Below are 24,476 nucleotides of genomic sequence, written 5' to 3'. Positions count from 1 at the left end.
GTGTCTCTTTCTCATTGTGTTTGGCTTTGTGTTGAGGGAAATGTTACATAAAATCTTCTTTTCCTGAGGTCCTGCCCTAGGAACAGCTTGCTCCTGGCTTGCTTGCTGAAATATTCCCCTACAACTGAAATAGCGAAAAACTGAATCCAAAGGGCAACTTAAACCCAACCTTTTTTATTCAATTATTGAAGTAACTTAGAAAAAGTGAAGCATTACAACGTAACTGGTATTTCTGAACATGTATTGGTCTACACTGGGTAGGTCTAGGAAGGCACTTGGGAGACCCAACAAGCATGAACAGATCAATTCTAGCATATTCTTCTAATATAAATACTAAAAGACATGCATGGAGGCAGTGGTGAAAACACAGAATCATCCTCTGGAAAATCTTCAATGCCTTTGCCACATCCCATCCCTGTTCTGCAGGATTTTGGAGCACACACAGTCTCTGTCTTCAGGGCTGTTTGTTAATTAGACCCAGTAATTAACTGCATCCACAGCTTCCCATAGGCACTTAATTCTTATTTTTGGATAAAAAGACCTCTTGGTCAGATTGTCAAAACTATGAAAAATGAATCCATTGTTCTTCCAATAAAATAAAATAAAACATTGGAGTAAAAAAAAAAAAAAGCTACATTTTAAATCTTGCATGAGCAAGAGTTTGAGTCATGGCTTGAGCTTCCCAGGTTTTTTTTTTTTTTTTTTGGTGATATCTCAACATTTTCCATTTGGTACAAAAATACAGTAGTAAAGTCTTGAGGTATAACTATAAAAAATACTTGAAAATCTTTTGCAGGAAAGCAGGGCACTTCATTGGCCTCGGTGAGGGACTTCTCCCCCTCGTATGCAGTGACAGTTCTCTGGGTCTGAAATTCCTCTGGGTGCAAAGATCCTCCTCGTTCCCTTGAAAATGGAGTTACTATTTCCTGGCTGTGGGGAGAAATGGAGATTTTTAGTGTGGAGATTTTTCAGGCCATCAGAATTCACAAGGGGATGGGGTTTGGGTGGGTTTTTACCTCCAGGGCAGTAGGGATAAACAGCTGTGATTCCATAGAGGTGGGATCGCTGCTCTGGGAGATACTCATCAGTAAAGGAGCCTGTTTCTTTATTTACAGCTATCACCCCATCCCTGGTGAAAAAAAAAGGGGAAGAAGTGTTTTATTCACCTATGAAACATGAGGGGTTTTTTCCCATATTTAGAACAGGCAGCTGAAAATCTTGCTCTGAACACCTGCGGGACAAGTGGAAAGAAATCTGCTCGGTAAAATCCTCCTCCAGCTCGGTCAGTGCATTTCTGTGTGGTGATGCAGCCACAGAAAAGAGCCTTCCAAGGAGAGATTATCTCCCTGAGAGTCTCCTCCAAGCGTGGCAAGCCCTGAAGTGTTTGTTGTAACCCAAGACTGGCTGGGAGCTGTGAGAGCTTCCAGCTGGAGTGGGAAGAGAGGCGAGTTCCTGCTGCTGGAGGGAACGGCTGAGGACAGGATCTTTCCTTGGACCTCATCTACATCCAGAGACTGCAGCCAAGTTTCAGTTCAAAAAAAAAAAAAATAAAAAAACCCCCAAACCACTGTTTCTATCCCTCCCAGGGAGCTGGGCTTGTGTCTAAACAACTCCTCCGTGCTGAGATTTACAAGCAGGTGTTGCTGGAGCCGCGCTCGGAGATCCAGGAGAGCTCTGGGGACGCTCCAGGGGTTGGGAGCAGGCTGGGATTCCTCCCAGGGAGGGGAGCTGAGCATTCCTTGGTACAGGGGGTGGGGTTTTCCCTGCTCACCGTCTCCAGTCCGTGTGGTAGAAGTGGTTGGCGTAGCTGACGATGCTGAAGGGGTAGTTGAGGTTGCTCTGGATGACGCGCCGGCCGGTGCCGTCCGGGAATGTGCATTCCAGGTGCTTGGTGCCTGTTCCAACGCAAAATATTCCCCATCCCACTGGAAATGCCACTCCAAATATGTTCCTGGTATTCCACAGAGTCACAAGGATCACAGCACACCCCAACAATCCCACCCTGGGCATCCCTGGCAGCTCCTGCAGCTCTGGCAGCCTCGGGGCTGTGCCCATTCCCTGGCAAGCCTGAGCAGTGCCAGCACCCTCTGAGGGAAGAGCCTTTCCTGATTTATTACATTTTGAAACAGCTTTTCAGCCTGAAGATGTAGAATCATAAAATTCAGGGCTGGAAAAACTCCCTAAGACCAACTCCAGCCATTCCCAGCACTGCCAAGGCCACCACTGCTCCATGTCCCCACGTGCCACATCCACACAGCTCTTAAATCCCTCCAAGGACAAGGACTCCACCACTGCCCTGAGCAACAACATTTTCCATGAAGAAATATTTCCTAAAATCCAATCTGGCACAACAATGGAGCCCACAGGTATCACTGGGCTGAAGACACCCAGGATTTTCCTCTGAGACCCAGTGTGACCTTCTCTGATCCATCCTTGGGGACATTACCTGCGTCTGCCCAGCACAGCAGCTTGGAGAAGGGGTCAAAAGTCAGGCCATTGGGCAAACCAATGTCTGTGTGCACCAGAACCCTCCTGTTGGCTCCATTGACAGTGGAAGTTTCGATTTTGGGAGCTTCGCGATTCCAGTCCGTCCAGTAAAGGTTGCTTGGGAAATAATGCACAAACAGGGCACACAACAGTAAGGAGTGGTGGGAGATTATCCTGGTTCTTGCCAGGAGCAAGGCCTGGTTTTTCCCTTATCAGTGCCTGAACCATCTTTATTTGATTAGGAAAAAAACCTCTCCAAACAAAGCAGAACGATATCAGACATGTTTATGACCCAAACTGCGGCTCCTCGATGAGGGCGAGTCTGAGGAGCAGCACATTCTGTATCCCAACAGCACCCTGGAGGCACAGCTCTTCAAAATAATCTACATCCTGATACTGGAACAGCAGCTTTATCCAGATCTCAAATAATTCAATAAAAAGAGGGGCTGGGGAGCAGAGCCAATCCCTCCTACAGGACAAGGTCAGGACGGGGCCTGCAGCAGGCTGAACTGCTGCTAACACAGTCCAGGGTAAGGAAGCAAAAAGGAACTTTGCATAACATCCACAGATGTTTAATTCAGCCCCGTGGTGAGATGATCAGGCCCCAGCAACCACACATGGAGAGTCTGAGTTACTCTCTGCCCAGGGGCCTGGGGCAGTACAAACATGAGGGCCAGGCAGGGAATAGGGAAGATATGGAAACCCAGGGCACTGGAAATATTTTTCTGTCTGCTCTGGGGTGCTCTGACTCCCAGGGGAGCACTGACTTTGACCCTCATCCATGGAGAAAGTTTCCTACACTTCAAGGTAGACTGGAACCCACAAAAGTGTGAAATAGATTATAGAGAGCAGTGTAGGTGTATCACTGGGTGAGAAATTGAGGCTCTGGGATTTTTAGTATGTTGGGGATGGAAGCAAGATGGAGGGCACAGGGTTTCTTCTTCATGCTGCTTCTTCATGCTTCTTCATGGGTTTGGGTGACATTTTGTAATTGGGTGGAAAAATACACATTGTGGGCTCTGTGGGATCAGTTATTGGGTTAAAAGGGAAAATAATATAGGGATCAGATCTTAATTGGATGGTTTAGTCTTAAAAGACCTTGTGCCAAGAGATTGTTGGCCATTTTGTGCCTTCTAATGAAAAGCTGCAGAACTCACAGTAGTGAGACTGTTTTACTGATAAGAAACAATACCCCAAAACCCAGCCTCTGGTCACATCACTTCTTGTGTCTCCCAAAACCAGGGAATGCCCCCCCAGGGCGTCCACAGGAGCCTTGGCACGGTCAAGTTCTGCACCTTTGTCCTGGATTGCCAAGCAAATTGTTTTCCATTTGCCATCTGTATGGCAGTTGTCTTCTGCTAAGTGGCAGTTTTCCTTATCTCTTCCACAACTGGGGAGATGTCACAGACATATTTTATGAAAAGTCTTTGTCCTAAGGTTTTCCTCCTGAGAAGCTGAGAAACTTTAGAAACTAAATGTAAACAGTAATTATCTGCTGCTGTAGAATGTAACAAGTGCATTTTTGATTTGTCTCATGTAGTTGTTTTTAATTAATGGCCAGTCGAAGTCCAGCTGTCTCAGACTCTTTAGTCAGTCACAAGATTTTATTATCATTCCTTTCTATTCCTTGCTAGCCTTCTGATGAAATCCTTTCTTCTATTCTTTTAGTATAGTTTTAAGATATCATTTTCTTTGAATATATCATAAAATAATAAATCAGCGTTCTGAAACATGGAGTCAAGATTCTCATCTCTTCCCTCATCCTGAGACCCCTACAAACACCACCACAGGGAGACACCTGCTGATAAAAGCTATTGAATATCCCTGCATGGCTGATAAGAACTACAGCATCCCACTGGGAGATGTGAGCCCAGAGGGAGGAGCCAAGCATTCCTGCCTGGATATAATCTGGAGATTCTGGAACACCAGCCAAGCATTCCTGCCTGGATATAATCTGGAGATTCTGGAACACCAGCCAAGCATTCCTGCCTGGATATAATCTGGAGATTCTGGAACACCAGCACGGCTTCTCCACTGGATTCCCCAGAGGATTTCCCTCTTCCCCTGGATCTCCATAGGCAGAATACATCCTTCTCTACAGGATCCCTGCTCCAGCAGAACCAGCCCTGACACTGCAGGAGGGCTGAGCCACAATTCCAATGGGACTGCTGCTAACAGCCTGACCCACAGCGTGTCAGGTTGTGTTCTGACTCTGTCAGTGTTGCTTTAGTTTACTGCATTGTTTATCTTTTTATTTTCTTCCCCATTAAAGAAATGTTATTTCTGTTCCCATATTTAAATTTAAAATTTATAGCAATTTGGAAAAAGAGGGGTGTAGCCATGATTTTTTCTGAAAAATCCTTTCCTTAGGATTTTTCCTCCTGAGAAGCCGAGAGGCCTCAAGAACAAAATGTAAACAATGATTATCTGCTGCTGTGGGATGCAACAGGTGCATCTGGGATTGGTCTCATGTGGTTGTTTTTAATTACTGGCCAATCACAGTCAGCTGGCTCAGACTCTCTGTCCAAGACACAAGCTTTTGTTATCATTCCTTCTTTTTCCATTCTTAGCCAGCCTTCTGATGAAATCCTTTCTTCTATTCTCTCAGTATAGTTTTAATATAATATACATAATAAAATAATAAATCAAACCTTCTGAAACATGGAGTCAGGATGAGGGAAGAGATGAGGGTCTAAGACCCCTGTGAACACCATCACAGGTTGGGGGTTTTACATTTTCCATTTCAGGGGAGCCTCCTGCCTTCCTTAGCAAACACCTGGCATGGCAAACCAAGACAAAGCCCAAACCCCAAGCTCCCTGTAGGGAATTTGTGGTGCTCACCCTCGGACAGGGTCCACGGCGATGGCGCGGGGGTTGACAAGGTCGCTGTCGAAGAGCACGCGGCGCTCGGAGCCGTCCAGCCGCGCCCGCTCGATCCTGTCCAGCCCGCTGTCCGTCCAGAACACGGCCCGGCGCAGGTGGTCCACGGCCAGGCCCTCGGGGCTGATCAGCCCTGCTGGGAGATGGGGGGGAAACGCTCAGGGTGGGGAAATCCTGCTCCGGGAGCCCTCAGGCATCGCCAGCCCAAAGGTGGAGGATGGTGATGCCTTAAGGTTTTAACTTTTAAATATTTCATGTACTTGTGTGACCGTGTTCACAGGGGTCTCAGGTTGAGGGAAGAGACGAGGATCTGACTCCATGTTTTAGAAGGCTGATTTATTATTTTATGATATATATTACATTACAACTATACTAAAAGAATAGAAGAAAGGATTTCACAAGGCTGGCTAAGAATAGAATAGCAAAGAATTATAACAAAGGCTCTGTCTTGGACTCTGTCCAAGCCAGCTGGGCTGTGATTGGCCGTTAATTAGAAACATCCAACACTGGCCAATCAAAGATTCACCTGTTGCATTCCACAGCAGCAGATAACCGATGTTTGCATTTCGTTCCTGAGGCCTCTCAGTTTCTCAGGAGGAAAAATCCTAAGGAAAGGATTTTTCATAAAAGATGTCTGTGACATACTTGTAATCTTGTAATTCTTTGGTGTATATACGACACATAAACTCTAAACTACATATACAGTGTGAGCTGCTGCTTTCCCATTTTGGTCAGACACAATTCCTCAAGGACACTTCATTGACTCAGGCCCTGAGAGATTTAAACAAAAGGGAGCTGGGGAGGGAGCAAACCTGGGTGTCACGGACATATTTTCTGAAAAATCCTTTTGTTAGGATCTTTTCTCCTGGGAAGCTGAGAGGCCTCAAGAACAAAATGTAATAATGATTATCTCCTGCTGTGGAATACAACAGGTGCATCTGTGATTGGTCTCATGTGGTTGTTTTTAATTAATGGCCAATCACAGTCCAGCTGGCTCAGACTCTCTGGTCAGTCACAAGATTTTATTATCATTCCTTTCTATTCCTTGCTAGCAGGATGAAATCCTTTCTTCTATTCTTTTAGTATAGTTTTAAGATATCTTTTCTTTTAATATAATATATATCATAAAGTAATAAATCAGCCTTCTGAAACATAGAGTCAAGATTCTCATCTCTTCCCATGTCAGGGATGCCCACAAATTCAACACTTGGGGTAAATCATGAAATATGGGTCTCCTCAAGCCAGGTATCATTAAGCCCTTGGAGATCTATTTCCCACCCAAGGGAGCTCAGCCACCTTAGAAGGCATAAAATCAGCACGATGGCTTCTGTTGCAGTGTTGGAAACAGAAAAGTTTCAATAAAAGGCAAAATGACAAAGCTCTTTACAGACAAAAACCAAGCCAGGTGCAAAAGGTCCTTGCTCCTGGTAAAACACCTCACAAAAGTGATTTGTTTCTTTGTTCTCTTCTTTTTCTAGTAAATTGCCCAGGCTGGACTTTTTGGCTTCTGTCCCATTAGCCATCCTTAAGTTTGAGGTGAAGTCCCCCAGGCCTATGAGATGGCTTTTCACCTCATTGAGGACAGAAACTTCTAGACTTATTTCCTTTTTAAAGTTTTGCCACTCCATCAACAAAGGGCACATTCCAATAAATGACTTCATTACCTGAAGCTGCAATTGGAAGATTAACCCCCAATATGCAAATGGACCAAACTTATAAAAGTGTGAAAACTGTCCATTTTTGGGTGTAGCCCCTGGATGGGCTTTGTCTGCCCAAAATGTACCTGAAGGCTCTTCAATAAATATAAATATAACCGCTTTTTATTGCCTAAATTTTGCCTGGGCTCTGTTTTTAGGTAGCCCAAAAAGGCACCAATGGGAGGAGCTTGGAGCTGGGATGGGAAGAGCAGATGTGGCTCTGGGCAGGTGACACTGGGTGAGACATAAACTTAAGGAATTTAGAGATTTTAGAGGAGCTAAGATATTACTTAGAGATAACTTTATTGGAGTTAATTAAAATAAATGGGTAGGCCTTGATGAACTTAGTAGTTAACTAATAATTGATTGCTTGTCAGCACAATGTTTGGTGAACTGGGTTTATAATGAAGAATATAGAAACTGATAAATAGCTTTTATAGAATATAGAAACTGATAAATTGCTTTTAGGAAGATAAGACAATTGTGGCGTCCTCTGTTCTGAACCAACTGAAGATGGGAAATGGGAATTCTACCAAGGGTTCATTTGTCAGATTTGTATTGAAAAGGCAGAAAGGTCAGAACGAGGAAGACTTCATTTACTTCCTCATTTTGGGACCCCCTCCCCATGAAAGGGACCACCCACCCATTTCAAGGAACAAACTGCACATGTTTAATGGCTTTTGAACTAATTACCATATGGAGCAGGGAATGGGATGTACCAAAGTTATGAATATGGAGTTGTATTTTGGGTATTCAATATTCTTATATACCTATAGATACTCTTAGATACTCTTATATACTTATAGATAGTCTTATATACTCTTGTATATAAGAGTATATAAGACTATATAAGACTATATAAGAGTATATAAGAGTATATAAGAGTATATAAGAGCATATAAGCGTATATAAGACTATATAAGAGTATATAAGACTATCTATAAGTATATAAGAGTATATAAGAGTATATAGATAAAAGGGCTCTGTGAATTGCAGTGTGTATTTGGGAGCTATCCCACAATAAACACACACTTTCTAACTCTAAACTGTTAGAGAGTTTTTGGGTATCGGTACTAGATTAATATCCATATTGGGAATGGGATGTACCAAAGTTATGAATATGTATTTATATTTTGAGTATTCAATACTCTTATATACTTGTAGATACTCTTATATAGATACTTTTATATACTTACAGATAAAAGGACTCTAGAATCACCTGCAAATTGCAGTGTGTATTTGGGAGTTATTCCTCAATAACACACTTTCTAACTCTAAACTGTTAGAGAGTTTTTGGATATCAGTACTAGATCAATATCCATACTGGGAATGGGATGTACCAAAGTTATGAATATGGATTTGTATTTTGGGTACTCAACACTTGTACAGATAAAAGGGCTCTGGAACCAGCTGTAAATTGAGGTGTGTATTTGGGAGCTATCCCACAATGAACACACACTTTCTGACTCTAAACTGTTAGAGAGTTTTTGTCCGTCACAGTTGGATATCAGTCCTAGATCAATATCCATATTTTTTAACAAATCCTGGGGACAGGAGCCCACCTGAGCTGATGATGGTCTCTGGCTCTGAGCCCGGCTCCAGCCCAGCTCGGCTGATGCTCCGTCCAGCCACGTCAGTCCAGTAGATCATCCTGTCCCGGCAGTCATAGTCAATGCCCACCACGATGGAGCCCTGCCAGGGTCAGGAGGGGATGGAAAAACGGGGTGAGATCCTGCCAGGAGGCTCAGGGAGGAACCTCAGCCCATCAGCTGGCACTGAGAGCTGCCTGGGACATGCTGAAAGTGGGAATGACACTCAAATCCCATTTCCCCAGCAAGACTCTGCTCTGTGCCCACTGCACCCTCCCAGCTGAACCCCTCAGCAGAGGATTTTAGGCCAGCTCACACCCACATCCAGATGGATTTGAAGGAGAGGGTGCTCCAAGAGTGAAGCCAGCCCGGGGAATGACATTCAGGATGGGGAGAGGGAATACTTGGCAAGATCCTTCACTTCCCCAGGGAGCAGGGAGGGTCCTGGCCCAGATTTCAGCATTCCTCTGCCTTGCTCTGGCCTGGCTGCAGAGGCACGTGGCCACGCTCCAAGGGGAGTCCAAGGAAGGAAAAAAGGCCAGCCCTGCAGCTGGAAATCCAGGCTAAAACCAGCCCTGGGGAGCTCTGGGAGCATCTTTGTGAGCAGTTCCAGGTCTGGGACTGGTCTGAGACCTGTCCCTCTACTGGGGATGGCTGGAGGAAGGTGAAAATAGAACCCACAGAATCCCAGAATGGCTTGGGTTGGAAGGGACCTTAAAGAACATTCAGTTCCACCCCAGCCATGGGCAGGGACACCTTCCACTGTTCCAGGCTGCTCCAACCAGGTCTTGGACACTTGCAGGGATTGGGGCAGCCACAGTTTCTCTGGGCACCCTCTGCCAGGGCCTCCCCAACCCCCCAGTCAATAATTACATCCCAATAACCTCCGTCATTGGGAAGCCAAGCCTCCTCATCCTGTCACTCATCCAAAGTGCCACCAAGGCATCCAGCACAGCCAATGTCCCCAAGAGGTGACCCCTCAAACCCTGACAAGCGCTTCAGACAGAGGTGAAACCAGGGCCCCAGCCTGTCCCAGCCCCCTGGGTGCTGCTGCGCCCCCTGCCCACCCCACGGGTACCGTACATGCAGGGACAGCAGGGTCTTGGCGGCCTCTTTGTGCAGCCGGGTGCCGTTCAGGGGCAGGTACCCGATCTGCTGGCCCTGCGCGTAGAGCAGGAACGTCCCTGAGGCCGGAGGGGACACGTCGGGCCGGGGCTCGGGCCGCACGCTGGGTGGGGCCACACTGGGCAGACCTGGCGTGTCAGAAGGGACACAGACGGCTCAGGGTCACCCCCTCGGCTCCACGCCAGAGCTGGGGGTGCCCAGGGTGCCTTTGGGGCGCTTACAGGGCGGCGTGGTGCCGGGCTCGGAGCGCGTCCCCGGGATCTCGCGGCCGCTCTGCTCCACGCACCAGCAGTAGCCGCTGTCGCCGTGGCACTGCAGCGGGGCAAAGTCCCCGCTGGGCTCACACTGCGGCACGTACTGGTCCCCGCGGGGGCTGCCCCCGTAGTGCTCCAGCAGGCTCTGCCGCCAGCGCTCGCACATGCTGGGGGGCCGCTCGGTGGGCTCTGCAAAGCGAGGGTGACAGTCACCACGCTATTTGGGTGACTCGGGGCGTTGCAGAGCCCTGTGTCCCCCTGTCCCCCCTGGGTGTCACTGACCTGGGCTCCCGCAGCGAGGTGGGGTGGTGCCCGGTGCTGTCCGGGTGCCGGCGATCTCCTGTCCGGCAGCGTCCACGCACCAGCAGTGCCCGGAGCTGCTGTGGCACTGCAGGGGCCGGTACCGGCCCTGCTCGTCACACTGGGGCACGTGGCCATCGCCCACGGGGGACGGCCCCGGTGGCACCTCCCGCGGGTACATCCGCGCGTGCTCGCATGGCGTCAGCTGCTGGATGGACTCTGCTGGCAGCAAACGCCCCCAGCCCGGCTTCAGGGGGTGCCACCAGCTCCTCTAGAGCCACCTTGGCATCACTTGTCCCCTGTCTACCAGTGCCTGCCCCACTCCAGCCCCCTCAATACCCCACAGCTGTTGCCTCCATCATAAGTTGACACAGGAGGTGGCCCAATGGCCACAAACACTGTAACCCAATGGGCCAGGGCACCCTAAACACCCAGGAGCCCCTCAATGCACCCACTTGGCAGCATCCTGCCCACAGTGAAGCCTCAGAAGAGTGACTGAGCAGAGGGTCACAGAGTCACAGAATCCTTAGGGTTGGAAGGGAGGGACCTCTGGAGATCCTCCAGTCCAACCTGCCTGCCAAGGCAGGGTCACCTGGAGAAGGTGACACAGGAATGTGTCCAGGTGGGTTTGAAATATCTCCAGAGAGGGATACTCCACACTCTCCCTGGGCAACTTTTCCAGGGCTCTGCCACCCTCAGCATTAGGAAATTCTCCCTCAAGCTGAGATGAAACCCCTCAAGTTTTAGTTTATGGCTGTTTAGTTTATGACTCCCTTGCATTCAGTGGCCTCATTGTCCCCACACTGCTGGTGGCTGGGCCAAAGTGGGGAGCCACTGGGACACCACCCAGATGCCCAAGGACCCAGCCCCAGAGGGTGTCACTGACCTGGGCTCCCACAGCGAGGTGGGGTGGTGCCCGGCGCTGTCCGGGTGCCAGCGATCTCCTGCCCTGCAGCATCCACACACCAGCAGTGCCCGGAGCTGCTGTGGCACTGCAGGGGCCGGTACCGGCCCTGCTCGTCACACTGGGGCACGTGGCCGTCGCCCAGGGGTGGCACCTCCCGCGGGTACATCCGCTCGTGCTGGCACGGCGTGAGGCGCTGCGGGTTCCCCTCTGCTGCTGGAAAACAAGAAAAGGGGACAGTGAGGCTGGGGAGGCTGTGCCAGGCAGAGAGGGCACGGGGCTGAGTGGGGAATGAAGCTGGGGAAGCTGTGCCAGGCAGAGAGGGCACGGGGCTGGCTGGGGAAGCTGTGCCAGGCATGGAGAGCACAGGGCTGAGTGGGGAAGCTGTGTCAGGCAGAGAGGGCACGGGGCTGGCTGGGGAAGCTGTGCCAGGCATGGAGAGCACAGGGCTGAGCGGGGAAGCTGTGCCAGGCAGAGAGGGCACGGGGCTGGCTGGGGAAGCTGTGCCAGGCATGGAGAGCACGAGGCTGAGTGGAGAAGCTGTGCCAGGCAAGGAGGGCACGGGGCTGAGTGGGGAATGAGGCTGGGGAAGCTGTGCCAGGCAGGGAGGGCACGGGGCTGAGTGGGGAAGCTGTGCCAGGCATGGAGAGCACGGGGCTGAGCGGGGAAGCTGTGCCAGGCAGGGAGGGCAGTGGGGTGAGTGGGGAAGCTGTGCCAGGCAAGGAGGGCACAGGGCTGAGTGGGGAAGCTGTGCCAGGCAGGGAGGGCACGGGGCTGAGTGGGGAATGAAGCTGGGGAAGCTGTGCCAGGCAGAGAGGGCATGGGGCTGGCTGGGGAAGCTGTGCCAGGCATGGAGAGCACAGGGCTGAGTGGGGAAGCTGTGCCAGGCAGAGAGGGCACGGGGCTGAGTGGGGAAGCTGTGCCAGTCAGGGAGGGCACAGGGCTGAGTGGGGAAGCTGTGCCAGGCAGAGAGGGCACAGGGCTGGGCGGGCATCTCACCGTACGTGCACTGGAAGCCGTCGCCCGCGTAGCCGGGCCGGCAGCGGCAGGAGAAGGAGCCGGGGGTGTTGTAGCAGATGGCGGCCGGGTGACACGGGCTCTCAGCACACTCATCCACGTCTGTGCAGGGGAAAACAGGATCAGCAGGGACAGGGACACCCCAACAGCTGAGTGTGGGGTCCCTCCCGTGCCCGCCTTACCAGAGCAGTGGATGCCATCGCCGGTGTAGCCGGGCAGGCACTCACAGGTGGCGTGGCCATCGCCGCGGGACAGGCACCGCGCCCGGTCCCCCGGGGCACAGCGGTGCCGCCCGGCCTCGCAGGGGTCACTCGGCGGTGCCAGCGCTGTGGGGACACGGGAGGGGTGCTCAGGGCACATCCACAGGGCACGGGAGTGGGGCACACCCGGGTGGGGCCAGCACTTACGCACACACGCCTGCCCGTCCCCCGCCGGCTGGTACCCGCCGCGGCACTCGCAGCGGTAACTGCCTGGCTCGTTCAGGCACACGGAGAAGGGCCCGCACTGGCTCAGGCCCTCGCTGCACTCATCCACATCTGGGGAAAAGAGGAGACACCAGGCACCCCGATGCTGGTGGGACACCCCCATCCTCATGGTCTGGCTGCTCGTGGTGTGACAGGGAATATCCTGCCCCATGCTGCCCATCCCAAACCTAATCAGCTACGGAATTAACTTTCTAATCAGCTCGAAATAGGAGGGGAAAAAAAGAGCAAGATCGCTTTTGGTGTAGGGTTGTGACAAAGAAGCGTTTGTTCAAGGCACACCAATGTTCTCAAGTATTTGTGGTTTAAAACTTGGTTTCCTTCTCCTGAAATTAAGTGATGAGATTGGTCACTTAACCTGGGATTTTAGGAGAGGGAAACCTGCTCCTTATTGAAAGGCAGGATCCTCAAATTCCTCGCCATCATCACTGTGCAGTGCAATTCACAGGCACTGGGCAGCTTCTTGTAGAAAGAGACTCTAAAATTGGAAGATAAATTTGCCACATGGAGTTTTGGAGTGATAGGAGAGCAACAACAAAGCTGGCTGGATTTATGAAACGCAGGAATTATTTTTCAACTGGTTTTGCTTTTCTCCTGTATCTCCTTTTTCCCTCCTATTTTTGTCTGCTCCTGGAGCATTTCCCCAGGGACCTGTGGCTCTGTGGGTACCAGAGCTGCCCCGCAGCACCCAACCCCAGCCCTGCTGACCTCGGCAGCCCCGTCCATCTCCACGGTACCCAGCTGGGCACTCGCACGTGTACTCGGTGCCCACGCCGGGCTGGCAGCGTGCCGGCGCCTCGCACGCGTGGCTGCCATCGTGGCACGGGCTCGCCCCAGGATTCTCGGCATCGTCTGCGGGAACATGTTGGGGAAAATGGAACAGGAAAGCCTGATCAATATGATTGCCTGGCAAAAGATTTTGAGAATATAGAAGCTATAAGTGAGATTGAAATGAAAGCAAGCTTTGAGATCCCTGAACAACGGGAAAGCAATGGTAATCCCCTTTTGACGAAACATGATGAAACAACACCCTCTGCTTGCAGGCAGGTCCAAGGGTCCAAGCAGACCCCGCCAGCTTGGCAGAAGGGGTCCAAAGAGGAGTTTTTAGGGTTTAAAATGTAACACAGTATGGCGATGCAGTGATTCTTATAGGCTGTATGGAAATGCTATAGGATTTGTATATTGTATTAGAATGGTTCGTGAGAATCAGAATATTCAATACAGAAGATGATTTATTGTACTGTAACAGGAACTTTGCTCTCTTAGCTCTTGCCTTTTACTGTTTCACCTTTTTTACTCTCTTATGCTTTGGCTCTCTTGCCTCTTTTACTCTCTTACCCTCTCATCCTCTCTATCCCTCTCTTTTCTCGAGCCTGCTCCAGCTGTGGCTGCAGCTCCCAGCAGGGCCCTGCACCCAGGCCCTTTGCAATAAACCCCAAATCCCAGCAGGGCCCTGCACCCAGGCCCTGTGCAATAAACCCCAAATCCCAAAAGGCCTCTGCACCCAGGCCCTTTGCAATAAACCCCAAATCCCAGCAGGGCCCTGCACCCAGGCCCTTTGCAATAAACCCCAAATCCCAAAAGGCCTCTGCACCCAGGCCCTTTGCAATAAACCCCAAATCCCAGCAGGGCCCTGCACCCAGGCCCTCTGCAATAAACCCCAAATCCCAGCAGGGCCCTGCACCCAGGCCCTTTGCAATGAACCCCAAATCCCAGCAGGGCCCTGCACCCAGGCCCTTTGCAATGAACCCCAAATCCCAGCAGGGCCCTGCACCCAGGCCCTTTGCAATAAACCCCAAATCCCAGCAGGGCCCTGCACCCAGGCCCTGTGCAATAAACCCCAAATCCCAGCAGGGCCCTGCACCCAGGCCCTGTGCAATAATCCCCAATTTCCACAACCTGGCTTCAGAGATCTCTGTTCTCCGTCTGTCCCAACCATGCAAACCCCTGATGCTCTTACAGGCACACAGGGATGTTGGGGGGAATAAAAGACCTGGGAGACACAGGGAGTGACCATCCCCACTTACACCCCATGTGTTGCAGCACCGTTGTCCCAAGCAGGCAACCATGGCCGTGCCACCCAGTGCCAGCAGTGCTGCACTCAAACTGCTCGGAAAACCCTTCTTTTTGGGCTGATTTTGGGCAAAGCCAGCACACCACAGCACTGGGAGATGGCAGCACCCCTCTGAGGGCTGGCAGCCTGGGTTGGCACACAGATTGGCACCCGGGGGTGGGTGCTGGAGCTCACCTGGTGCGGGGCCGATGCGGGCGGCCAGGGCGTAGCGCAGGACGTGCTCGTGGCTGTCGAAGAGGGCGAAGGCGCGCGCCACCGAGAGCCGCTGCCGCGCCGGCGGCCGCGCGTGCGGGCACCCCGCCACCGTGATGTTCTGGCGCAGGCGGTAGGACAGGGTCTGGTTGGCAGTGCCCGCCGCCACCACGTACTCCCGATGGCCTGAGGATGTCACGGCTGCCCGATGGCACGGAGAACCCCAGGGATGTGGGAGAAACGGTGTCAGCATTGATGTGGCTCGGGTGTTTTTGGGTGTGTGTGCAGGGGGCTGAAGGCAGGTGGGCACAGGTCTTACCCGAGCTGGAGTAGGAGTAGAGCTCCTCGTAGGGAGTGATGTGGACGGTGACGTTCTCTGGCAGGAATGGCACCTCACCCTGGATGTGTGTCCTGAGGCTTAAATAATTGTCTGGCCCCAGGCCCTCGGCTGTCTGAGTGACCTGGACTGTCTCCCCACCGGGGTAAAACACCACCTCCAGGTTCTGGGTGAACTCAGCACCTGGGCAGGAAAAGGGAACGGGCACCATTTGTAGGGACAACCCCAAACCCCAAACTAACCCCAAAGTGTCCTTCCCAGCTACTCCAGCATGGGGGGTCACAGCAAGAGGTGAGTGGGACTGGAGAAACCACAGAGCTGCCCCAAACCTTGATCCCCCACCCACCCCAAGCAGCCACACCCCTCCCAAATCCCCTCTCACCAGTGATGCTGAAGCCGTTCTCAGAGCCAGGCTCCTCCAGGGCGAAGAGCCAGGCAAAGAGCCCGCCGAGGGGCAGCAGGGGCAGCAGGGCGCGGGCAGCGGGCTGGGGCACGCCGCTGATGGCCGTGTAGGCTCTGCCGTCGCTGCCCACAATGTAGGCGTGCAGATCCATGTCCTGGAAGCGGACGGACGCCCGTCCCACCCTCAGGCTCCCGCTCACCTTGCCGTTGAGGCGATGCACGGCGCCTGGGTGGGGAGATGGGCACCCCTGGCAGCGGGCAGGGGGGCACAGGGGCCGCCCGTGCCCGCCGTCCGCCCCGCGTACCTTCGGGCAGGCACTGCCGCCCGTTCCCGTAGAAGGAGGCCCGGCAGTGGCAGCAGAAGCCGGCGGCGTAGTCGGTGCAGAAGGCGTGAGGGGAGCACTGCCCGTGGTGCTGGGCGCACGTCTCCCTGCTGGCTGCACTGTAGGTGAACACTGGGGACAAGGGGAGAAGCTTGGGGACGCGGTGACAAAGCCACCCTTCACATGGGGTGGGTGTTTTGCCGTCTTGGCACTGAAAGCAGCGCCTGGGAAGGAGCCAGCTGGAGGTGGCGGTTCCCAAGGGAGTCACCCGGGATGCTGAGGGGGGTGGAGGGTTTGGAACCTGCTGCCTGATTTCAGACGGATCTGACAGAGGGCACGAGATCAAATTCCTGGCGGTATTTTTGGGAGGCAGTTGGCTGGGACAGGGCTCTGCTCCCCCAGGCACGTGCCACGGTGGCCCCACAGCTGGCCTGGTGGCGGGGAGGGTGGCAAGGCCAATTCTGGGACCTGTCCCCTGAGCTTCCCACCCCATCCCAAGCTCCAGACCTCCCTCTTTCCCCTTGGCATGCCCAGCAGGCAGGGCTGTGTGGCTCCCTTGGCAGTGGGATGGGGCTGAGAGGAGAAGCTGCAAGGGCAGCAGCTTTGCAGGAGCAGCTCCTCCTAGAGCACCAGTCCTTGGGGTGAAATTCCAGCCAGGGGCCTTTTTTTGTGGTCACTGTCCCCACTGGGTCATTGTTCCCACTCACCATCAGGGTTGAAATGCACGTCCTCCTCCACGCCCACGCCGTGCTGGCCCGAGCTGTAGGAGGAGGGGTTGGCAGAGAAGCTCTGCCCGGTGCCACCGTCCCCTCTGGGCTCCTGGGTGTCCCTCCTGGCAGGGACAAAGCCCAGGAGCACCGGGCCACCGTGGCTGGGACGCTGGGCCATGGCAGTGTGGCTGGAGGCACGGTGGGGGTAGCTGGCGGTGCCAGGGTTGGGGGGCTCAGGGGGGCTCTGAGGCACAGCAGGAGCAGCTCCCTGGCCACCCCCCGGCTCCACGTGCTCCGTGCTGCCCACGTGGAAAACCCACACGCCGGGGATCCCCGTGTTGCTCTCCCTGTGGACACAGCACACACAAACGTCACCACAGCCATGCTGGAAAAGCCACCCCAAAGGTGGCAGCACCCCAATACAGCCCCTGTGCACGTGGGGCTGAGCCCCTGGTGCAGCCCAGAACCCCAAGGTCACTCCCCAGGTTTTTCCAGGCTCTGAAAGGCTCCAGGGCTGGGGGAAGGTGATGCTGCTCCCCCTGCCCACAGCAGGGCCCCCCAGGTTGCACCCACCTCTCCAGGCCCCTCAGAGCCCGCTCGCTGCTGGCCAGGCTGTGGAAGAGCCCGTCCCTCTTGGGGTCGTCGCTGTCCCCCCAGCTGAAGCCCACCCTGGCTGGCAGCTCCAGCTGGACGTTGTAGGACTCCTTGGGCCGCGTCCCCAGGAACTGGAGGCCACCCTCGGGGTACAGGAAGATGCTGTAGGTGTCCTCATGGTTGTAGGCTATGACTGCCTGGAAGGTGTTGAGCTGCCAAAGGGAGAGCAGATGGATGGCACTGAGGGGCAGGAACACAGCGGAGGAGTGAAGGAAGGGGAGCAGGGATGTGAGAGGCAGCCCCACACACACCACAGGGCGTGCAAACACCCCAAAAGGGCCCTGAGACAGAGAGCACCTCCATGGAGCCAGGCTGGAGAGCTGGGAATGTTCCCCTGGAGAGGAGAAGGCTCCAGGGAGAGCTCAGAGCCCCTGGCAGGGCCTGAAGGGGTTCCAGGAGAGCTGGAGAGGGGCTGGGGACAAGGGATGGAGGGACAGGAGCCAGGGAATGGCTCCCAGTGCCAGAGGGCAGGGATGGATGGGAGACTGGGATTTGGGAATTCCTGGCTGGGCTGGAATTGCCAGAGCAGCTGTGGCTGCCCCTGGATCCCTGGCAGTGCCCAAGGCCAGGCTGGACAGGGCTTGGAGCACCCTGGGACAGTGGAAGGTGTCCCTGCCATGGCAGGGGTGGCACTGGATGTTCTTTAAGGCCCTTCCAACCCAAACCATTCCATGATCATGCAGAGGCCTCCTGGGGAAGCACAGGAGCTGGGGCTGCTCATGCCCAGCCAAACCCCAATGCCACATCCTGGGAAGGTGCTCAGCATCCTCCCAGGAGCCCATGGCACAGCCAGGCCACCCCTCAGGGCAAGGCTGTCCCAGGAGCATCCCTGGCCATGCAACCCCTGCACTGGGAGCCCCTCACTCCTGTCCTCCCACCGACACCCCCTGCTCCAGAGGAAAGCCCACACCCCCGCTCGTCCCTGAGAACAATTTTAGCTCGGTTTCCTGCGGAAAAAACATCCCAGCTTCCCATACATCCCGCTATAGGTGGGCTGGCTGCCTGCCCTGCCAGCCCTGCGAGCCTTGGGGCCGTGCCAGGCAGGGGCACCGCGGGCACAGCCCCCGGACGGGGCAGCTCCGGAGCCGGCACAGCCCTGCTGAGACACCCAGCATCCCATCCTGATCCAAAAACACCAAGAAAACAACCCCACGACATCCCACCCACCCCAAAAACACCGAGAACCCAACCCCAGAGAGCTCCTGCACAGCCCTGCTGAGCCACCTGGCATCCCCATGTCCCAAAAACAACGAGAAACCAACCCCCACAGAGTTGCTCCTGCTCCTGTTCTTCCTGCTCCTCCTGCACAGCTCTGCTGAGCCATCCAACATCCCAATCTCCAAAAAACACCGAGAAACCAACCCCCAAAGAGCTCCTGCTCCTCCTGCTGAGCCACCCGGCATCCCAATCTCCCAAAAACAACGAGAAACCAACCTCAAAGAGCTCCTGCTCCTCTTGCTCCTCCTGCTGAGCCACTCGGCATCCCAATCTCCCAAAAACAACGAGAGACCAATCCTAGACAGCTCCCGCTCCTCCTGCACAGCCCTGCTGCGCCACCGGCATCCCAATCTCCCAAAAATCAACCCCACAGAGCTCCTGCTCCTCCTGCACCGCCCTGGTGAACCCCCTGACATCCCAATCTCCCAAAATCACCGAGAAACCAATCCCAAAGATCTCCTGCTCCTCCTGCACCATCCTGCTGAGCCACCCAATATCCCAATGCACCAAAAACCAACCCCAAAGAGCTCCTGCTCCTACACAGCCCTGGTCAACCCCATGACATTCCAATCTCCCAAAAACATGGAGAAACCAACCCCCAAAGAGCTCCTGCTCCTCCTGCACCACCCGGCATTCCAATCTTCCAAAATCACCGAGACACCAACCCCACAGAGTTCCCGCTTCTCCTGCACAGCCCTGGTGAATTACCCGGCATCCCAATCTCCCAAAAACATCAAGAAACCAACTCCAGACAGCTCCTGCTCCTCCTGCACAGCCCTGCTGAGCCACCCCACATCCCAATCTCCCAAAAACATCAAGAAACCAACCCCAAAGAGTTCCTGCTCCTCCTGCACCCAATCTCCTAAAAACGCCAAGAAACGAACCCCCAAAGAGCTCTTGCTGCGCCCTGCTGAGCCACCCGGCATCCCACTGCTCCAAAAACACCAAAAAACCAACTCCACTACATCCCACCTGCTCCAAAAACACCGAGAAACCAACCCCACAGAGCTCCTGCTCCTCCTGCACAGCCGTGGTGAACCCCCAGCATCCCAATCTCCCAAAAACACTGAGAAACCAATCCCACAGAGCTCCTGCTCCTCCTGCACTGAATCTCCCAAAAACACCGAGAATCCAACTCCACAGACATCCTGCTCCTCCTGCCTCATTCCTCCTGAGCCACCCGGCATCCCAATCTCCCAAAAACCAACCCCACAGAGCTCCTGCGCCGAGCAGGGAGCAGCAGCCCTTCCCACCGGGAACGGCGCCCGAGCGAAGGAAAAGTGATTGAATTCCCTTAAATTTCCAGTTTCACACCCCGGAGCAGAGGGAGGGAGCGAGGCTGGGGAGCTCCCCCCGCTCTGATTTTGGGGCGAAGGAAAAGTGACTGAATTCCCAGTTTCACCCCCTGGAACAGAGGGAGGGAGCGAGGCTGGGGAGCTCCCCCTGCTCTGATTTTGGGGCGAAGGAAAAGTGACTGAATTCCCAGTTTTACCCTCCAGAGCAGAGGGAGGGAGCGAGGCTGGGGAGCTCCCCCTGCTCTGATTTTGGGGCGAAGGAAAAGTGACTGAATTCCCAGTTTTACCCTCCAGAGCAGAGGGAGGGAGGGAGGCTGGGGAGCTCCCCCTGCTCTGATTTTGGGGCGAAGGAAAAGTGATTGAATTCCCAGTTTCACCCCCTGGAACAGAGGGAGGGAGTGAGGCTGGGGAGCTCCCCCCGCTCTGATTTTGGGGCGCAGGGCCCCCAGAGCATCACTAGGTTTCCTGGCGGCCCTGCGGGATATAAAGAGCCTTGTTGTGCCTGTCACACACTCGGGCATTCAGAGACCCCGAAAGGGGGGTGGAATAACCCCCCCGGGGCTGGATTCCTCCCCCACGCAGCCAAATCGCAGCAGCAGCAGCTGCAGGGCTGGGGTGGGTGGCAGGGGGGACACGCCGGGTGACATCGATGTGCTGGCACTGCGGGGTGAAGGGAAGGAGGGGGGGAAAGCCCCCAGCAAAGAGCTGCAAAGGGCAAATTCCAGCCCAAAAGGGCAAGTTTTGATCCCAGAGAAGCAGAGTCAGCCTTGTCCCGTTGTGCAGCCCGGGAAAATGTCACTGCAGGGAGCAGGAGAATGTCCCAAGGAGATGGAGGGGACACGGCACTGCCACCTCCCAGCCAGGCAGGACCCCCAAAAAGGGGGTCTGGGGATCCTCTGCTCCCCATCCTAACCCAGTTTGGGGCTCAAAAAGTAGAGCTGTGACTTTCCAGGGCAGGGGGAAATGTTTTGGAGTCAGTCCTGGTTCTGAGCAGCAGGAGGGCAGCGTTTCCATAAACACCACATTTGGTCAGGGATAAAAAAAAAAAAAAAAAAAAAAAAAAAAAAAGTGGTGTTTGGGGAGATTTTTAGCAGTTTTGGTGAAGGGGGAGCTCAGCAAAGCACAGACACAAGCTGCATTTCAGGAGCTTTCCCTGGAGCTCCTCGTTTCCAAACAGGACCGGTTTCATTTTAAGGCCTGATCCAAAACTTCTCAGAGCGGGGAAAAACCACAACCGGGAAGAGCAAAGAAGAGGAGGCTGCGTTTTCGATGGCCACGAGGTCGCTGTGAGGCCCCTGATGGCATCTCTTCAGCTGCTTTCCCAGCTTTTAAATGAGAGGAAAAAATGTGCCTTGTCTCCTTCCAAACCTCAGCCTCTTGCCTTGCTTGGCTTCCCTCTCAGCGAGGCACTGCCGAAGGGCCCTGGATGGCTCCTGGTGGCTCTTGGGGATCTGGTGGCAGCTGCTGGGCTTTGGGGGAGAGCCCAGCACCCCTCACCCAGCTCTGGGTGCCCATCACCAGAGTTTTCCTCTTTTCAGCCCTGCTGGAGTCCCTGCAGCTGGCAGAGCATCGCTGTCACCTCCTCAGCACATCATCAGCCCGATGTGACAGGGACAGGCAGTGCTGGAGGTCCACCCACGCAGGAGCCCTATCAGCCCCATGGGTGGAGAGCACAGGTCACCCCCCGAGCTGGCAGGCCACCTCTGAGCCTGTTTTCCAGGCACAAAACCAGCCCACGGTGGAAATTCCAGAGCTGGTTGCTCACCAGCAGCGCAATCAGCGCAGGGCAGGAGGAAAGATCAACCCTGAGCCACCAGTAAAGGTCAGGAGCACAATGGGTGACCTAAACAAGGGTGCCCCCAGCCACCCTCTGCCCTACAAAGCCAGAGCAGCCAGCACTGGAAAGCTTTGTCTGAAAAGAATCAGAATCATGGAATGGTTTGGGTTGAGATCTTAAAACTCATCTCATTCCACCCTCTGTCATGGCAGGGACACCTTCCACTGTCCCAGGCTGCTCCAAGCCCTGTCCAGCCGGGCCTTGGGCACCGCCAGGGATCAGGGGCAGCCACAGCTGCTCTGGGCACCCTGTGCCAGGGCCTGCCCACCCTCACAGCCAAGAATTCCTTCCTAACATCTGATCCAAGCAATGTGGAGCCATTCCCCCTTGTCCTGTCACTCCATGTCCTTGCTCAAGCACCTCCAGCCATGAAGGCAACATCTAAACCTCTGGTGGCCAACAGCCCCACCACTGCCAGAGCTCTGAGCAGAGGGGGAAAGCTCCACCTTCCTCCTGGTGCTCACCCAAGGATGGATGGATGGATGGAGCCAACACTCAGCTGCTCTGAAAGAAATTTTAGGTGCCACACAAGAGAAACTCATCCTCCAGTGATGTGTAGGATGGGAACCAAGCTCAGCCCCTGGGCCTCACCTTTGTGGAGGGCTCGGTGTCCTGGGAGAGCTCCTGGTAGGCGCCCACCTCCTCCCAGGTGGCAATGAAGGCATTGGTGGGCACGAAGGTGGCAGCAGAGCGGGGAAAGCCGGCCTGGATGTATCCCAGAGCCTGCTCCAGCACGTCCCTGGAGTCATCCTGGCGATAGTAGATGTTCCCTCTGTCCCCAGAGGTGTCCAGGTCGGCCAGGAAGGGGGCGATGACCGGGAAGTCCGTGGGGAAATCGTCATCCACGTACTGGGTCTCCCTGGGGAAATCCTGGCTGGAGATGACCCCGTTGGTCCCCACCTGCAGGGAGAGCGGTGCAGGGCGCTCAGGGGCTGCAGAGGTGCCACCACACCACGGCAGAGGTGCCACCACTGCTGTCCCCTGGCCCTGTTCCCCCTGCTCGGTGCAGGGAGAGCCCCGAGGCCGCGTGGCCCCATCCGGGCCGGGCAGAAAACAAAGACCTCGGGCTTCTGCATCCCCCAGGGAGCTGCAGCACGGGGGCCATCCCAGCTGCGGCAGGGGAACAGCTGCGGGGGAGAAAGCCGAGGAGAAAGCCCTCTTGTTCCTCAGGAGACACGGGGCAGGAGACCGCGGGAAGGGGGAAATGGAGGGATGGAGGGATGGATGGATGGATGGATGGATGGATGGATGGATGGATGGATGGATGGATGGATGGGGAAAACACGCGCGGCGGGACAGCGAAGGTGCACATGGAGGGGCAGGGGCGGGCAGGAGGAGAAGGAGGGGGTGTAAAGGCGAGAGGAAGGAGGCGAGTAGGAGGAAAGATGGAAAGACGGAGGGGTGAAAAGCCAGAGGGAAGGAGGATGGAGGGGAGCAGAGTGGGAAGACGGAGAGAGACAGGGCTGGAAGGAGGGAAGGACACAGTGTGGAGAGATGGACGGAGTGAAGATGGAAGGACAGAGGGTGGAGAGATGGACGGAGTGAAGACGGAGGGACAGAAGGAGATGCTGGAGAGGAGGAAGCAGGGCAGGGGCAGAGCGGCCGGGGGGAAGGAAGGAGGGCAGGGAGGGCGAGGGGAGCGGGGCCAGCGGCACTCACGTAGAGGCGGCGGGCGGCGCGGCCGTAGAGGCGCAGGGCGCGGCGGAGCAGCAGCCCCGGGGAGCTCTCGTCGTCGCCGGGCCGGAGCCGGGCATCGCCGCGGGCCGGGCCGTGCGGGAGCAGCCCCGGGCGGGGCAGGGCCGCCCCCAGCGCCAGGACCGCCGCCAGCAGCGCCGCCGCCGCCCGCATCCCCGCGGCGGCCACGGGAGCCCCGAGCGGGAGCAGCCGAGCGGGAGGAGCCGAGCGCAGCCGGACGGAGCGGACGGGGCGACCCCGGCCCCGCGGGGCGGGACAGCGAGCAGCCCGGGGGGCGGGGCCCAACAGCGGCCGGCCCCGGCTTGGGCCAATCAGATCTTACCCAAAATCCGGCCAGGGCTGAGGCCCCCACCCCCCTCCCCCGGTAACGGCATCCCGGGGGGAGCGGGGGTGTCCCGAGGGGGCATCCCGGGAATGAGGGGGGGGAAACCCCTCCTGGAGACCCCCATCTTGGAGACCCTCATCATGCAGCCCTCCCCTCTTGGAGACCCCCATTTTGGAGACCCCCATCTTGGAACCCCTCTCTCTTGGAGACCCCCATCTTGGAGCTCCCCCCATCCTGGAGTCCCCCCTTTTTGGAGACCCTCATCTTGGAGCCCCCCCCCCCCCCCACTTGGAGACCCCTATCTTGGAGCCCCCCATTTTGGAGCCCCCCCCTTCTTGGAGACCCCCCCCATCTTGGAGCCCCCCCATCTTGGAACTCCTCTCTCTTGGAGCCCCCCCGCCTTGGAGACCCCCATTTTGGAACCCCTCTCTCTTGGAGACCCCCATCTTGCAGCCCCCTCCTCTTGGAGCCCCCCATTCCCCCCGGTTCGCCCCAGCGCCCCCGCGTCCAGCCGGGGTCGGGGCCGGGGTCGCGGTTTGGGCGGGAGGCTCCGGCCGCTCCCCGCTCCCCCGAGGCGGGCAGGAACGTGATCCTCATCCCCCGGGAGCCGCGGGGGGAGCACCCGGCAGCCCCCGGCCAAAATCTGCGCTCGGCCGGGTCAGCGAGCGGCCCCCACGCA

General features: G+C 55.4%; 1 protein-coding gene across 9 annotated transcripts; it reads right to left on the bottom strand.

The window, feature by feature from the left end:
* Positions 1-158: 158 nt before the first annotated feature.
* On the bottom strand, positions 159-23,748 carry NID2 (nidogen 2). Of its 9 annotated transcripts, none has more exons than XM_074544073.1 (22): positions 23,437-23,748; positions 22,369-22,677; positions 17,347-17,579; positions 16,771-17,120; positions 16,046-16,195; positions 15,721-15,966; positions 15,321-15,521; positions 14,984-15,202; positions 13,444-13,641; positions 12,661-12,789; positions 12,436-12,579; positions 12,236-12,355; positions 11,219-11,452; positions 10,315-10,554; positions 10,000-10,221; positions 9,737-9,906; positions 8,627-8,756; positions 5,329-5,503; positions 2,447-2,604; positions 1,772-1,895; positions 1,017-1,129; positions 159-930 (listed from the first exon to the last, which is right to left on the bottom strand). In XM_074544073.1, exons 1-22 carry the CDS (start codon positions 23,623-23,625, stop codon positions 920-922), a joined length of 4,065 nt encoding a protein of 1,354 aa, XP_074400174.1. In that variant the 5' UTR covers positions 23,626-23,748; the 3' UTR covers positions 159-919. The 9 variants fall into 9 exon arrangements, with proteins under 9 accessions (XP_074400174.1, XP_074400176.1, XP_074400177.1 ...); XM_074544075.1 differs by having other exon boundaries at positions 10,315-10,551; XM_074544076.1 differs by having other exon boundaries at positions 11,219-11,449.
* Between the last annotated feature and the right edge of the window lie 728 nt (positions 23,749-24,476).

The sequence above is a fragment of the Zonotrichia albicollis genome, chromosome 6 (genome assembly GCF_047830755.1).
Source record: "Zonotrichia albicollis isolate bZonAlb1 chromosome 6, bZonAlb1.hap1, whole genome shotgun sequence".
Classification (NCBI taxonomy): domain Eukaryota; kingdom Metazoa; phylum Chordata; class Aves; order Passeriformes; family Passerellidae; genus Zonotrichia; species Zonotrichia albicollis.
Note: the sequence above shows the minus strand (reverse complement) of the source record. Positions and strands in the feature narration are given on the sequence as shown.